General features: G+C 40.3%; 1 protein-coding gene across 1 annotated transcript; it reads right to left on the reverse strand.

Annotated features, from left to right (window-relative positions):
• Nucleotides 1–3,321: 3,321 nt before the first annotated feature.
• LOC125863880 (uncharacterized) lies at nt 3,322–3,711 on the reverse strand. Its single transcript, XM_049543854.1, has one exon. It carries the CDS (start codon nt 3,709–3,711, stop codon nt 3,322–3,324), a length of 390 nt encoding a protein of 129 aa, XP_049399811.1.
• Between the last annotated feature and the right edge of the window lie 13,405 nt (nt 3,712–17,116).

Genomic DNA, 17,116 nt, shown 5'->3' on the forward strand with positions numbered 1-17,116 from the left:
CTATTGCCAAGGTACCAACTTTCCAACAATGTCACCAGTGCCCTTACTTCAAACGAAATCCCTTTTTTTCACACAATAAATATGATTTTAAGTATAAGGATTCATTCAACACTCACGCTCAGAAGTAACTTCAATTACAAGTAGTACTCAATACCATAGGCTTGCCCTTATTTTCACTGCTTAGACTCTCCAATTAGGTTCTAGGATCACTATACGACTTTCTTCGCTTGTCACGTAGGCTCAGGGTCAGGTGTGGAACATTTGGGTACTTTTAGTGACTTTCTGCCCTCCTTGACATTACATTAGGATTTTCCACCTCTTTTTGCCCTATTTTTGACATCCTATCTTTTTCTCCTCTTTCCCTTGATTCTTTTCCATCATTGATGTGACTTTCGACTTTGTAGCTCTTTTATTATTCCCTTTTTTTCTTTTCTTTAGTTTTGCTCACTTTCTTTCGCACAAAGTCACATCCCCTTTTATTTCTTTTCTTTTTCAATACCAAATTCTTTTCATACCCATTTTTCTTTAGATTTCCCCTTTCATAGCCACCCTCAACTTAAGGAATTTCCGTTAGTTGAGGTGCACAATACCCGATGTCGAATCAGGCCCAAGATTGAGGTCACTTTTTTCATTAGCCACCCTCAACTTAGGCTTTTGGCCTAAGTTGAGGTGCACATGTCCAAGGAGGGACCGGGGCCAAAACAATAGATTATGGGAAGGTGAATTACCGGGTTTAGAATTAAATGGTCTCTTTTAGGCTCAAAGCATTTGTATCAACGGGAGCATTCATTTTATTTTGGTCGGTCTCTTTTAGGCATTTAGTGGACTATTCAAAGCAATGACCTATGATCACTTCCTAGCCTCTAGAGTAGATTTTCTTCGTAGGACTAACCGGGAAAGTTCTAGATTGGCACGACTTGTTTGAACAACCAACGATTCTCGCACACTCTTCGCATACAGTTTCATTATCAGATTATCAAATTACCCAGTTCAAGTTTTTAGCTTAAGTTGTAAAATCAAATTTCTCATTATCATGTCATACTCAGAGCCAACACATTCAACTTATTCTAATCTACAACTTTTAGCACACATTTCAATATCTTTGGACGGGTATCATTTTTTCAACAAGCTCATGCCATCATGCTTATGCTATTATTCTTTCTCATGCTTCTACACATACAATCCTAAACATGCCAGTTTAACGAAAATTAAGCAGTCTCTTAGGGAAAAAGTACGCAGGCAAAAAAACCCCAAGAGAGGATTATGAGTTGGGTTACTTAGACTTCACTCTATCACTCACAATCCATTTTCCCAACCCCCAACAAAATAGGTGAAATTGTCCCCAATGCACACAAAAAACAGTAAAAATTAATGGATTTGGGTGAAGCAAACCTGTGGCACTTAGCGCCAAAGAATCATCAACAAACGGGTGGGTCCAGTTTCCCAGATTCTGCTACAGCAACAGTGGAGTCACCCTTAGTAGTGCCCGCATCTTTGGTCACAGCACCCTCAGTAGTGCTATCCGTTGGTCTCACCGCACCCTCAGTGGTGCTCATATCATCCGCCACAGTAGGCAGAACCTCAGAAACGGGCATAGAAGTCGATGCCCCAACAACAATCTCACAGGCCCTCTGCTGCCTCAGCTCATCATCTATTATGGAGGCTTTATGTGCCTTCTTCTCCTGCCTATGCTACCTTTTGCTAGCCTTTTCTTCCTCTGTGAGCTCAGTTTTGTGACTAGATCGGTGCCTCATACATCGAGCATGCGCAAGCTCGGGCTGCTCCTCCACATTATCTCCACTGAATAGTGCACCCATGATTGTATCATCGCCTAATGCAGAGGGTGCAGCCTTTGGCTCAACAGCTGGTGCGGCAAAGATGACGTCAACTTTAGCTTGAAGACTAACTAGCTCGGTCTGGAAAGACGACATATCAGTAGTACGAACTGGCCTCTCTCTCTATACCTCTTAACTCGAAGGCATCGAGCCTCTTATGAACTGCTTAGGCCTTTTCAAAATTACGAACAAGCAGAGCTGTCCGTAGATTGATCTACGGATCGTAGTCCACATCCATAGTTTCACACTAAGTGAATTTTGCCAAGTTCCTCCATCTACAGACCTGATCTATGGTCCGTAACTTGACTTACGGTCCGTAGGCGGGGTCTCATAGATGGGGTCTATGCCAGGTCTCAGATGTCCCTCAATTTTGAAACACATTTTTAAGCCAATTGCAATATTATCCTAGTCTAATCATGCATTCCAACATAACTCGTGCTAGTTTGTCATTTTAAAGGTTCCAATTACACAATTTTATAATAACTTCAAGACAAGATGTGGAACCCTAAGTCGAAACTTACATATAAACTATATATTTACACTGAGTTTATGCTATAGCTACACACAATCATTGACCATCGTCCCAAGGGTGTTAGTATTCCAAATTTAGCATACATTTATAGACGATTAACTACCCAAGGTCAAGACCCAACTCCCGACTTTCTATAATCAATCTATGAACCAAAATTCAAACTGATGGAAAGTCTATTACCTTACAAGTAATGAGGAGTGCTGTGATTGTGTGATGACACTATGATTCCAATATCACCAACAAAAGTCACCTACTTGAACCGCACTCAGACACCGTGAAAAATGGGGGTTTAGAGAAATTTTGGGGAAAAAGAAAAGGGAATTGGGAATATGGAGTATGAATTTAGTATGGGTGATGATGTGTTGATGCTAAGAATGAGTGATTTGAGGGATTTGGGAGGTGGAGAAACGGTTAGGAAGGATTTAGAAGAAGTGGAAAATGATTTAAAAGTGGGGTTTTTAAATTAGAGGTCGTTCAAGCTAGGGTTGGACCTACGAGACCACGCTTACGGTCCATAAGTCAATCTACGGTCCATAGATGGGAACCGTAGATCACCTTGACACTTTGTAAAATTTCAGACAATTACCTGGGATCTATGGATGCAATTTAAGGCCTGTAGAATGAACTACGGACCGTTGATGGGGTCCGTAGACCTCTGCATTAGACCATTTTCTACAAATTTTGACTTGCGCAACTGCACATGTAGCAACCATTAGGCCATTGTTTTTACATTTTCTGGACAATCTTTAGACACGGACCCTATGCTATATCTAGCCAACACTAACCAAGAAATTAAAGTATCTATCTAATTGAGTACAAAGACATAATTAACCATAGAAACTACTAGACGCAAAACAAAACTTATAGTTGGCTAAGTTGTACATCTTGGGTTGCCTCCTAAGCAGTGCTTGATTTAACGTCGCGACCCGACACAGGCCCCTTGATCACTCAGACTTAATCAAGATAGTAGGCCTCAAAATCCCCTTGCACACTCTTTGAATTTCCCAGATAGATCTTGATCCTTTGTCCATTTACCAAGAACCTTGTTCCTTCACTATTCTCAAGCTCCACCGCACCATTGGGCAAGACCTTCGTGACTAATAATGGCTTGGTCCATTTGGACTTGAGTTTGCCCGAAAATAAGAGCAGCCTAGAGTTGAATAGAAGCACAAGATCACCCACAACAAATTCTGGGTTGTCAATTCGTTGATCATGATACCTCTTCATATTCTCTTTGTACAAGGCTGAATTTTCATTCGCTTTTAGGCGAAACTCATCAATCATATTGAAGTCATTTAACCTTTGATTTGATTCGGCTCCCCAATCCAAATTAAGTTTCTTCATCGCCCACATGGCCTTATGCTCTAACTCTACGGGTAGGCGACAAGACTTTCCATATACAAGTTGGTAGGGAGACATACCTATAGGAGTCTTGAATGCGGTGTGATAGGCCATAGAGCATTATCAAGCCTCCTTGACCAATCCTTTCTATTGGCATTCACAGTCTTCCGCAAAATCTGTTTGATCTCTATGTTGAACACTTCAACTTGCCCATTATTCTGCGGATGGTAGGGAGTGGCTACATTGTGGCGGACACCATATTTCTCAAGTAGAGTTTTGAACAACTTATTACAAAAGGGGGAACCTCCATCACTGATTATTGCCCTAGGTGCACCAAATCTGGAGAAGATATTCTTTTTCAAGAATGCGATGACACTTTTACCTTCATTGTTGGGGAGCGCAACTTCTTTCACCAATTTCGACACATAATCAACCGCAACAAGAATATACTTCATCCCATGTGAGCTCACAAAGGGACCCATGAAATCAATGCCCCATACATCAAACAACTCAATCACCAATATTGGATTCGTAGGAAGCTCTTGCCTCTTTGAAATTCCTCACTTTCCTTGGCAACAGTCAGCAAACTTGGAAAAATCATGAGAATCTTGGTGGATGGTGGGCCAGTAGTACCCACACTGTAAAATTTATGCGCATTTCGAACACCACTATGATGTCCACCAACAGACGAAGAGAGACACGCCTCAAGTATACCCATCATCTCGACCTCTGGCACACAACGACAAATAATCCCATCGGCACAACTATCACACAAATAAGGCTCATCCCAAAAGAACTTCTTCATATCATGGATAAACTTTTTCCTTTGGTGAGAAGACAAATTCGGAAGCACCAAATTGCTTTCCAAATAATTAGCAAAGTCTGCGAACCAAGAAATCAAATCATGAGAAGTAGCCAATACTTGTTCATCCAAAAAAGCATCATTGATTTCAGCCCTATCACAAAGCTTTAGCATCACCTCTTCCTCTACTCTGGACAAGTGATTGGCAACTTGATTTTCAGTCACCTTTCTATCCTTGACCACAAAGTCGAACTCTTGTAGCAACAATACCAATCTAATCAACCTTGGTTTTGTATCTTTCTTCGCATCAAATAACTCAATGCAGAATAGTCAGTATGCAGTATGACCTTAGTACCAAGCAAGTAGGATCAAAAGTTTTCGAATGCGAAAACCACTGCAAGAAGCTCTTGTTCAATTACTCTATAGTTCTTTTGGGCCACATTTAGAGTTTTGCTAGCATAGTAAATAGGATGAAGAATTTTTTATCGCCTCTGTCCCAATATCACACCAAGCGCCACTCCACTCGCATCACACATTACCTCAAACAATTATCTCCAATCCGGTGAAATAATGATACGTGCAGTAGCTAACATCTCTTTCAACTCTCCAAATGCTCTTAGACAAGCATCATCAAAATAGAACTTACACTACTTCTCGAGCAGTTTGCACAACGAATGTACAATTTTTGAGAAATCTTTGATGAACCTCCTATGAAAACCTGCATGCCCAAGAAAACTCCTAACACCTTTTACAGAGATAGGTGGAGGAAGGTTTTCTATTACCTCAACTTACGCTTTATCTACTTCAATGCCCTTCTCAGAAATCTGATGACCTCACACTATACCTTCTTTCACTATAAAATGGCACTTCTCCCAATTGAGCACTAGATTGCAGTCTTCACACCTCTTAAGCACCTCGGCCAAATGATCCAGATAACAATAAAAAGAGTCACCCACCACCGAGAAATCATCCATGACAACCTTAATAGCGTCCTCTACCATATTAGAGAATATTGACATCATACAACACTGGAAGGTTGCTGGAGCATTGCACAACCCAAATGGCATCCGTTTAAAAGCGAATGTCCCATAAGGGCAAGTGAATGTGGTCTTCTCTTGGTCTTCAGGAGCTGTAGAAATCTAATTGTAGCCCGAATAACCATCAAGAAAACAATACCAACCTTTACCCGCTAGTCTATCCAGCATCTGATCCATGAATGGCATAGGGAAATTGTCATTTTTCTGTTCAGGCATTTAACATCTAGTAGTCCATGCAGACTCCCCATCCAGTCACGGGCCGCACCTGAACAAGCTCATTTCTCTCATTAGGAACCACAGTAATCCCACCTTTCTTGGGCATACATTGAACCGAACACACCCAACTACTATCGGCAATGGGATAAATAACTCCGACATCCAACCACTTGATGATCTCCTTTTTAACTACCTCTTGCATAGGCGAATTTCATCTTTTTTGGTGTTCAATACTAGGCTTGTGATCCGGCATGAGTTGGATTTTATGAGAACAAATACCGGGAAGGATCCCAATAATATCCTCAATAGTCCACCCAATGGCTTGCTTGAACCTCTTCAATACGGAAACCAAACACTCTATTTGTCACCCATTCAAATCAGCCGCAATAATGACCGGTAAAGTATCATATTTTCCCAAGAAAACATACCTGAAATGCGGCGGTAGAGCCTTAAGATCTAATTTCGGTTGACTTACGATTTTTCATGTCCAACTCCAACTTCTTTGGTTTTGACCAATATTCACACTTATCAAGTGCGGCAACCCTCATCAAACTCTTCAATACCATCATTAAAGAACTGCATCATAACTGCTGCTAATGCCTCATCACCCAGTCTATCCTCAACCTGCACCTCAGAAACACTCTAAACTCTATAGGTTATCACCGATACCGATTGGAGCTCACTACTTTACTTCATAGACTTAGAAATGTTGAAAGTCGCCTCTTCATTATTCAGTCTAAATTTCATCTACCCCGTTTACATATTAAACAAAGCGCACCCTGTAGCCAAAAATAGTCTCCCAAGAAGGATGGGAACCTTAAAATCAACCTCGCAGTAAAGAATTACAAAATATTCTGGAAAGATGAACAACTCCACTTTCACTAGTACATCATGGAACACACCTATGGGACTCTTCACAGTTCTATCGGCCATGAGCAATCACATCGCAATCGATTTTGGATCTCCCAAACCTAACTTTTTGTAAATCGACAATGGTATCAGATTAATGCTAGACCCAAGATCATACAATGCCTTAGAAAAATGCAACAACCCGATGGTACATGGAATAATAAAGGCATCAGGATCCTCTTTCTTTTACACAGGGGACCTACTAGCAATAGCGCTACAATGTTGCAATCTGTCATCATCCTCGAAGCTCACGGCCCTTTTCTTGGTCACTATTTCCTTCATAAATTTTTCATACCCAGGCATTTTCTCCAAAGCCTCTATCAACGGAACATTGATGGAAAGATTCTTGAACATGCTAATAAACCTGTGGTATTTGCTTTCTTCAGTCTTTTTAACTAACCTTTGAGGGAAAGAAGGTGGTGGTCTGGGTATGGGGACCACTTTCTGAGTTACCTCATCTTCCTTCTATGTCGCATTTTCGGACTCTCCAGTCACCACAACCACATAATCATCTTTACTAGCATCAATTTCTACCCCAGACGACATAAGTGGATCGATGGTCTGCTTACCTCTTCGAGTCGTGACTGCCATGCAATGTCCATCATTATTTGGATTTTGGATAGTATTACTAGCAAGAGTGTCAGGTTGACGTGGGTTTAATGTAGTCGTCAACTGAGTCATCTGTAGCTCAAGATGCTTGATCGGCACTGCGTGGGCTTCATCTTTTTGACCAATACCAGACAAGTCATTTCCCATCTCCTTCATATTTTCATCAGTCGCATCAAACCTCCTCATCATTTTTTGTATCATATCTTCAATACGTGACATATTACCTCCAGTTTCCCTAGGAGCAGAATCCCGATTTTGAGGAGGAACATAAGGTCCAGCCCGATCATTTCTGTTGCCATAGTTGTTTCAGTTGTAATTGTTGTCGCGATTGTAGTTACCATCCCGGACATATTGACCCTCCCGATTGCAATTGACATATTTCCGACCTTGGCGCCAATTATCCGTGTTGGAACCTTGGCGTTTGGTCGGAAACCCCCTGTCTGCTCATTCATTGCATAAGCATCCTCTTCAAAATAATACTCCTCTACTGATGGTAGAGTTCTAATCAAATAGTTCACATCGTTTACCTTCTCCACTCCTCTAGTCACATGCTTTAACACCAACCCTAGTACAGTTCTCATGTGTTCCATCTCCTCGAGAATCTCATCTGCGGGCTAGTTTTTTGTAGCTTGAACGACAAATGTGCTCCTCCCAATGTCTGACTTTTTAGTGCTCCAAGCTTTATTATTTCAAGATATCTTCTCAATTTTCTCTGTAATTTTTGCAAAAAGTGCATTCACCGTACGAACCTCCCACAATAGTATCGAGCACTGCCTTACCATTATCATCATGTCCTCGGTAGAAGTACTCCTTCAGCGACTCATCATCAATACGGTGATTCGGGACACCCCTCATGAAGGCAGTGAACCTATCCCAAGAACTACTCACAGACTCCAGGTAATGCTACAAAGTTGTTGAGTTTATCCTTTTTGTTCAACTTTTTGGACACTGGAAAAGAATCTTTCTAAAAATGCCTCTATCAATTGTTCCCATGTATAGATTGAGTTGTAAGAAAGTTCATTGAACCACACAGTAGCATATTCGGTCAATGATAAGGGTAACACACGCAACCCAATGACGTTCATATCCCAATCCGGTCGACCTATACAATTTCTGCAGACATGATTAAGTTTTGCTATGTGAGCCTGTGGATCATCCGCTGGCGACCCTGCAAAGAAGCCCCTCGTTGTAAGCATCTGCATCAAGCTATTGGTCACCACATATGTATGCCCCTGAGGTAGAGGCGGTAGGAAAATAGGTCCATCAGAATCGGCAATATTAAGGTTGACCCTATAATTTTCATGCAGGCGTGGTCCTTGTGGTTCATGTGCCCTCAGTGCATCTCCCAATCTATTCTCTACTGGAGCCTGATTATTCGCATCAATTACCCTCGGAGGTTGCAATACAACAGCTTCACCTAACTTTCCCCCGATCGGTTTAACCGGAACTCCTTGATTATTCATTCTCCCCAAAGTTCTATTCAATTCAGGATCGTAGGGAGTAAGTGGTTCGCCTTGGCTCCGTGTACTTGGCATACACTAGAGTAAGCCCCTGAGAGAGACAAAAACAAAAGAACAAGTAAAATTAGTAAATATTTTACTAAAGTTCAATAATGCAATTAAACTTATTTTAAAAGCCTTATTCCCCGGCAGCGGCGTCAAAATTTGATACGCTCAAATTACACATCTTTTTAGAAGCATAAGCGATCATTATCAAGTAAAGACCCAACTTGTAGGTTGGGGTCGATACCACGAGGAATATGGTTTAGACTTAAGTTCAATAACGATTATATTCGTTTAGCTATTGTATTTCTGAGACAAATAAGTAAAAGGGGGGGGGGGGCATTTATGTAACAAATTTTAAAAATTATGAAAGTGATTAGTAAGCAAGATTCAAACTTTTGATGTTATCAAGTTGAGAAGGAAACTAGGGTGTACGTGTTCCCCATAACCTCATTACTCCGTAGTCCTAATAATAACAATCCTTTCCTAGTGTATTCCATGCAAAGCGATAAGTTATGTATCTCTAAATCCTTGGTCCGGCATATAGAGAATTTAACACCGCACCTTGGCCCAGCTACGTGTGTGTAAATTACTAACCCTTACCATTACCTCATATTAGACGTCACCTCGATGTATGGCTTAGTTTTCACCCTCGCACCAATCGACATTAATTCTATTAGATAGTATCACACTAAATCTATGTTAATAATTCTTTTTTATTAACTACCTCATTAGTCCGGCAAGTAGGAACAAGGCGAGTTCTAACATTGCGCACCGTTAAAAAGACTTCTAGACGAAAGTATTATCAATGCATGCATAACATAATTTGGGAATTACATAGTTACTATTCATACTTCGTTAATCGTTCAAGGTTCCCACAACCCTAGTTATGGATTTAGTTACCCATATTAGCAAGAAAACAATTCATAATATTTGAAGAACAAATCATGAACTTACATAGTAGAGTAGAATAATCCTAGAATTTCAAAGTAAAAATACCAAAACGTGCTTAGAAATTAAGCATTATTGCTAAAGTTGCAAGTTAATCTCCCAATCCAAAAACTAGAACAAAAATAATATTGTCTAACCTCCAAAAACGAGGTATACATACCCTATATATAGAAAAATAAGTCCTAACTAAAAAGGAAACGAAATAAGGAAATAATGTTGTAGGACGCGTCTTCATTCTACGATACTGACCTATGGTCCGTAATTCGATCTACGTTCCGTAGGTTCCTTCCGTGGCTCAGGACTTAGGCAATTTTTCTACCTTCAAAATCTGCAAAATCTCTTTCGCAATCGATGATTCAACAGTATGGACCGTAAGTCTATCTACTGTCTGTACCTCTTCTCCGTAACGCCACACTTAGATTTTTTCAGCATCAAGTACTGGAACCAATCTCTGAATAATTTGACAGAGTAACAGTATGGTCCGTAGATCAATCTACGATCTATAAATCACAATCGTGGTTTCACACTTGGTCAAGAATTCCCTGATCTTCAGCAATTTCTTTCTTGACGTTCTATGACTATCATCCACGGGGCATAACTGGACCTACGGTCCGTAAGTTTCCTCCGTATATTTCCTTTTCTGCACTTCTTTCAGTTGTGTCTTCAAGTTTCCGCGCCTGAACCTATTCTCTGCAAACATGAGAAAAACACATATAAACTAATACAAAATAGCCCTAGACACACACAACACTTAAGTGAAATGTATCAAAAATACCGTAAACTCACAGTACATCACATAGTTCTGGGATCAGTAATGGGAACGACGGTGAGGTCTGTCTCTTCTTGGCTCTTATGGCCATCTCCTGTTAAATCAGAAGTCCTAGGTCGATGCGCCTCCTAGATATGATGGACTCTAGGCATGCTGCCTTAGAATGGCGGAGGAGAGACTCGTTCTGGGATGGCATAATGGTAATGCTGATAAAGCCAAACAAGAATCGGGCAGCAATATTTAAATCCCTCTTCTCAATAGGGGTGCCCGCCTCGATCTGCCTTGGGGTGGTATCAGAAATCAAAGGTTCCAGCCACCCCTTCAGATCATCCAAGGATTTACCATGCAGATATTTACTTAGTACATCATTAATGTACTCACTCCTACACCCGACCTCCTTACCTCGGACCACGACCGCATTTACTGATATGAACTCACTGGCCTTCTTCTTATTCTTGGGGACCAGATCACCATATGCTGTGTAAAACTTACGGGCCCAATGGGGAATATAGGGGCCTCGGGACCTAGTGAACTGCTCAAACCTGTGGAATTGGAGGGTCTTGCTCACATCTGGATACTTCCTCTCCAAGACTTCTGTAGAAAGAACCTTTTCCTCGAGGATGGTTCGTTGACCATCACCTTTCAATCAGTGCAGAAGCCTCGGAGAATGAACGACAGGAAGCGCAAGGGTCACAAAAGGTGCCTGAGCTGGCATTGATTTAGGTGCGAGAGGAGTGACAGCTGAGGGAACTCTAGTGGATGTAGGTTGAGATCTAGCTCGGAGCTTATCCCTTCGGGAAATCAGAGGTTGCTCGTCTTCAGGCTTAAACAAATCAGCACGGGTGTTGACTGCCACTCTCTCAGATTTGTGCTTCTTTCTTTTGCCTTTGTCTCCCGATGGGAATTTTTGCCTTCTTTTTTTTTCGAGGATTTGATCCCCCTTTGTTTATAGTAATTCCCCATGCTTTATTTTGGGGTGGCCTATATAGATTTGTTCGCACCATATCTGTAAAGCATTGGAGAAGATTTAGTAAATACTCATATCAGACCATAGAAAATTAACTGTAGATAGACTAGCCGATCAAGTTAGCGAGTCGCTGAATCACTTTGGCGAGCTAAATCGGGCTCACCTGTAACGACTCGGAAAATGATAGGTTAAGCAAGAGCCTATGACTTTGTGTTGACTTTATAATGAGGTTCTATGAGGGGTTTTTATGTAATTTCATTTTAATTGTGTTACATCCGACAATTTAAAATGAATATGACGTAGCTTGAAATTGGAAGTAGTCACTTTTGGAAAAAGTTCAGAACCTGGAAATTTGGTTAAGTGTGGGAAATCAGTGAGTTTTTGGCCAACTTTGAGCATTCATAACTCCTAGCTCAGAATCATCCAGGAGTAGTTCCAGTTATGTATGGAAAGCCCTTGGAACGATCTTTCCAATGCCACTGAGTTTGCTCGATTCCGAGTTCGTATAAGCGAGTTATGCCCTTTGAAAGTTGGGCAGTTAGCAAGGAGTCCGTCCGGAAATTTAAGGGCATTTTGGTCTTTTCACAAATCTTTTCTTTTGAGGTTATATTATTGTGTTAGTCTGATTGTGGATCATTTTTGTTCCATTTTAAAAGAGTAAGAGTTAGGGTTCTTGAGTGAAGAAGAGAAGAAGAGGGTAAGAAGAAGAAGAAGAAGTTGGAGCTAGGATTGAAGATTTTGAGTTCTTTCTTCTTCAATTCTCGTGGGTTTTCAACTTAGAGGTATGGGGATCCTTTATCCTTGATTATTCTTCCTTTCAAGGAGCTCAATTCAAATGATTCAAAGTTCTTCCAAAAACACAAAAATCCTAATTTCGATTCTAAGCATGGGTTCTTGCATTAAATGATTTTTTTTGATGATTTACGTTATTAATGGTGTCTATTGATGGTTTTAAGAAAGAAATTTCCATGAACCCATGTCTTGGCAAGTTTCCTAAAGTTGGCTTATGAAGTGGGTTTATTATTTATGATTGAATGATGACGGAAGTATGCTTGGATTGAGTTGAATAGTTGACTTCTATTATTATGTATGCTTATCTATTGTGAATTGTTGGAGAGTTGAGGAATGGTGATTGTGGCTTGGGAAAAAGGGTAAGTGGACCTAACTTCATTGTTAAGGTAGAATTGATATAGAATTGTGATAGATTGATGTGTGATCCACTTATGGTGGAGGTGTTTACTTATTGAATGTATTGTGTTTATGGCCTTGGAGGCATTATATGAGGAATTGAAGTGTTGACATGATATCATATATGTGAATGTGATGTGAAGGACTTGAATGAGAATCAAATGAAGTAAAGGCAATCATGTTGTGAATATAAAGGTGTTCATGTGATCTCAAGGTGATCTTGTTTAAAGTGTTATTGTATTGTGATTGAAAGTGTGTCCTCTATTATTGTTCATATGTGATGATGATGGAATGTGAAGGATCTTTATAATGTGATGTGTGTCTTGACTTGGTAGACTTAGGTGCCTCTTCTTGATACATTAGAAGCTTTGTTGAATATGAATCGATAGGATATGGCATTCCTTTCGGATGTAAGTGACGAAACCTGTTTTTGAGCTGGATAGTGTTTGGTATTTTAGGCATATCTCTTGCTCTAGAACTTAGTTTGCAGTGAATAAATATGATTTGGAAAGCTAACTCGTATACCTACAACTTTTATGTTTATGTAAAATTCTAATTTAACTGTTATGGATACGAAATATGGGACGCAACATAGGGCAAGTTCTGCCCAGATTCCGAGAATTGAAATCCTGCATGACCAGCGGCTAGTGTCTTGACTATATCTTTTTGTACAAAATATATTTTGCGGTGATCCTTGTTTGTTTGCAACCCTAAGAGATGTATCTACATCTTTCATGAAGGTTATAAAGTCTAGTTCTGCCATTTTCCTTTTCAAATCTAAGATGCAACATGAGGTACTAGGCTGGCCAGATTCACTGTTTTGGGAGCATAGTTGTATTTGTACATGCTAGGCTTACTTATGATGATGATCCTATTTTACGTCAACATTACTGAGCTAATAGAAGTTAAATAAGTTATGTAATTGTATTTCTAAGGTTGATATACTCGTGAACAAGTTGAGGTATGTGGGTTTGATTGTGGAAACCTTCCTTTCCACAAGTCCAACCATTTATCCTCTATTTCTACTTCAAGTTTATGGGTCCTTATGATTATTTATGAACTCTTGAATTATGGAATTACTACTACACATCCTATTATGGTCTATTTTGCATATTATCATGAAATGGAATTATTATGTGATGTTTATGGTTTTCATGCTTCCATGATCAAATTATGAAGGTTGATATATATGTATGTTGTTGGTGGGCTGATTTATATGGATTTTGGAATTGGTTGGACTTAGTATTCTTGAAATACAAGATTTCATTTACATGAACAATAGCCCACCTTGTGTTTGATAAAATGCCCATTTATAGAATTCTTAGGAAATGGAAGGTCCAATGTACGTCCTATGAATCGGATGGTTATATAATTACTGAAATGATGATGAAATGGACACATGTATATTGTTTTCTCTATATAAGTGTTGTGAGTCGACCAAGCCTAGTACGGGGGGTAGTAGGCCCGTATAACCATATCGAGGGGTTGGTACCTTGGTTGCCTAGTACGGGGGGTAGTAGGCCCGTATAACCATATCGAGGCGTTTGTACCTTGGTCCCTAGCTCGGGGGGTGGTAGTCCCGGGTAACCACATTGAGGGGTTTGTACCTCTTTCGCCTCTCCAAGGGGGTGGTATGCCTTGGAAATACTATATTGATGGTCACTTACCACACATGTACTACGCCCCACAAAATATGATTTATTTTATGTAAGCATCATTATACATATCATCTCATTAATATGCTATCTATCGGGTATGATTATGCACTTTGCCTATAAAGTCCTTATCTAAGGCAATCTTGGGGAACACTTAAGTGTGCTTGAAGAGGATTGTGTGGGCAGTCACTTCTTGTCTCACTCAAGTGTGTCTTAAGGTTATATTAGGTAGAGGTCCTATGGTAATGAAATGACATGTGTCCTTCTAAAGTTAAGCATGGGTTGTATATGGATTTATGTTAAGTATATGTATGGTTGGCTATGGTCTAATATGTTAATGTTGACTTGTATTATGTCTCTTATACTTGTAAAGGAAAGGTTTTATCAAAGGACATGAAAGCATACATTCTTTGTAAATGTCCGTTGTGCATATTTTCTTGCGTGGTCTCCATACTTAGTACTTAATTGTGCTAACCCCTTTCTTTCGCTTTTTGACTAAAGTGTAGGGATTTGGAGATGGTGATATGTCATGGCTACTTGATAGGTTTTTAAGAGTTGAAGATGAAGACTTGGTGAGTCCTCATAGATTCGAGGGCAATAACCAACATGTTCTTTTTATGTCTCTCTAGTATTTACTTAAGTTTTGAGTGGGCTTAGTCCCAATGTTATATTCAAATATTAGATGGTTTTGAGACATATTGTATAAAGTTTAGAAAGTCTTCCGCTTGCTATTTATTGAAAGTGTCTTCGTGTGTGAAGAAAGTTTTTAATTCCTTATGGTTTTGGTGTCTATGCGATGAATGAATGCTAAGAGGCTTGTATTAGACCTCTTCGAGGTCGAGTACGCCGGTTACGACTAAGGGGTGCTCCCGGGTCGTGACATCACCAAAAGGATTGGCTTAAAATTATCAGCAATACGGCGATGGGAGGTCCCTTTTAGCAAATCACCGATAGGTTTCGGTGATTAAGGGCTAGCACACCGAAAGGTTTAGTGCACAAGGGCTGAAGGGTGCAGACAAAGGGCGAAAAAGAAGTCTTTCCGCAAGTCGCCGAGTGCTTTCAGCGATCTCAGGCTTCTCGCCGCAAGTTACAGAACCAACCATCAAATAAATCATGAAATTAAAGGCGAGATGGGGACATTAGGCAAACCGGCGAGTAGTTAGGCGAGCTCGACCCAACTCGGCAAACGACCCCACGTGCCTATTTTCAACCCAACTTCTAGAATTCAATCCCGCAACCCCCAAAAACAAAATAAAGGCATGCACTAGTTAAATTATGTTAAGACCCATAACACCCATCACCTTGAGATACTCAGATTTCTCCCGGTTTAGCCAAATTTGGCCATTTGACGCCTTTTACCCTTAAGAATGGTGTCACCCACTCTATCACTATACAATTTACGCCATTTAGCACAAATACGAGCTACTCAGACTTCACCCAACAAATCTAATCAATATACAAGCACACCCACACAAAATTTAACTCATTTTAAGGCACAAATTTATGGGCATTTTGATTATCAAAACAATACGGGCAAGATTATCAAATTAAAATTGGCATTTCAACATTCTAATCCTATCAGAGAGGCCCAGCACACGACAATATGATAAGATCATTGCAAATGCATACCAAATTTTCAAAAATAAACTCGGGGTTCGGAAAACCAACCTTTTATGCCGATTAAAGTACTTTGAAATGCTATGCGGCAATGAAATCCCAATTTTGAGCACCAATTAACAACCAAAATACTTGTGGAATGTAAAAATATTGAAAATACTAACTTGGTGTGAGATTGCGAAGTTTGAAAGTGAGGGAGAGTGAAGAGTTTAAAACTATAAAACTTTTGCCCTTATTAACCGTCAAGTTCACGTACATTCGGCAAAGTTAGTCGCACTCGTTGATCCACTCAGTGACACGCTGAGTGGTCACTTACCCCACCGACTTTTTACAGGACCTTCAGTTACTTGAGGGTTCAAACGGCGAACAACATCGGGGTCGCTGACTAGTCGCCAAGTTTCTCGTGGCCCGCCAGTTTTACAGGCTCCAAGTTAAAATTGTGTTGAGCCAAATGGCGGATCAAATCGAGCACGCAGACATATTCGCTGATGCGCCGACTGGAACATTCGCTCGCTCACCTACATTTTTCAAACACTTTTCACACTCATACCTACACAATCAACACCCCATTATTTGTAAAACAAAAATAAAGCAATAAAGGGTTTTGGGTTGCCTCCCAAACAACGCTTTAGTTAACGTCGTGGCACAACGCAAGTCACACTCATACTTAATTCTTGGGGTTACCCATAGCATTACTTGTCAACTCAATGTTTTGCAGCGGGTGGAGATGAGGCATCACATGACTGGTAAGGTTCTCGAGCAGCTGAATGGATATGGAATGAGAACCAATCATCTATTTCATTACATCGATGTTCTCGTCCATTTTTTCCATCACCCTATCATACTCATTCACCTTGTGAAGAATGATCAAGAGAATTCATTCAACATGTTTACCCTCATTATCCTTAGCTCTTTTTCTCTGATGAGGAGGGATGTATTTGCCTTCCTTTTGGATTGGAATTCAATCTCCGCTATCTTTTTGGCTAACTCTTCCATCTGAGTCATCAGTGCGGCCAACATGAAGTCCTTCTCTACTTCTTGGTTTGTTTCAGCCATGTTATCAAACAGGCGGGCTGCTATCGCATAGGGTTATTAAGTAATACCACCCGGAATGAGTTGGTCAGCCAATACGTTGTTTTCGGGACCAAGACTTTTGTAAAAGCAATCCAGTAGGGCTATGTCAGGA

Source organism: Solanum stenotomum, chromosome 5, assembly GCF_019186545.1.
Source record: "Solanum stenotomum isolate F172 chromosome 5, ASM1918654v1, whole genome shotgun sequence".
In the NCBI taxonomy this organism is placed as follows: Eukaryota; Viridiplantae; Streptophyta; class Magnoliopsida; order Solanales; family Solanaceae; genus Solanum; species Solanum stenotomum.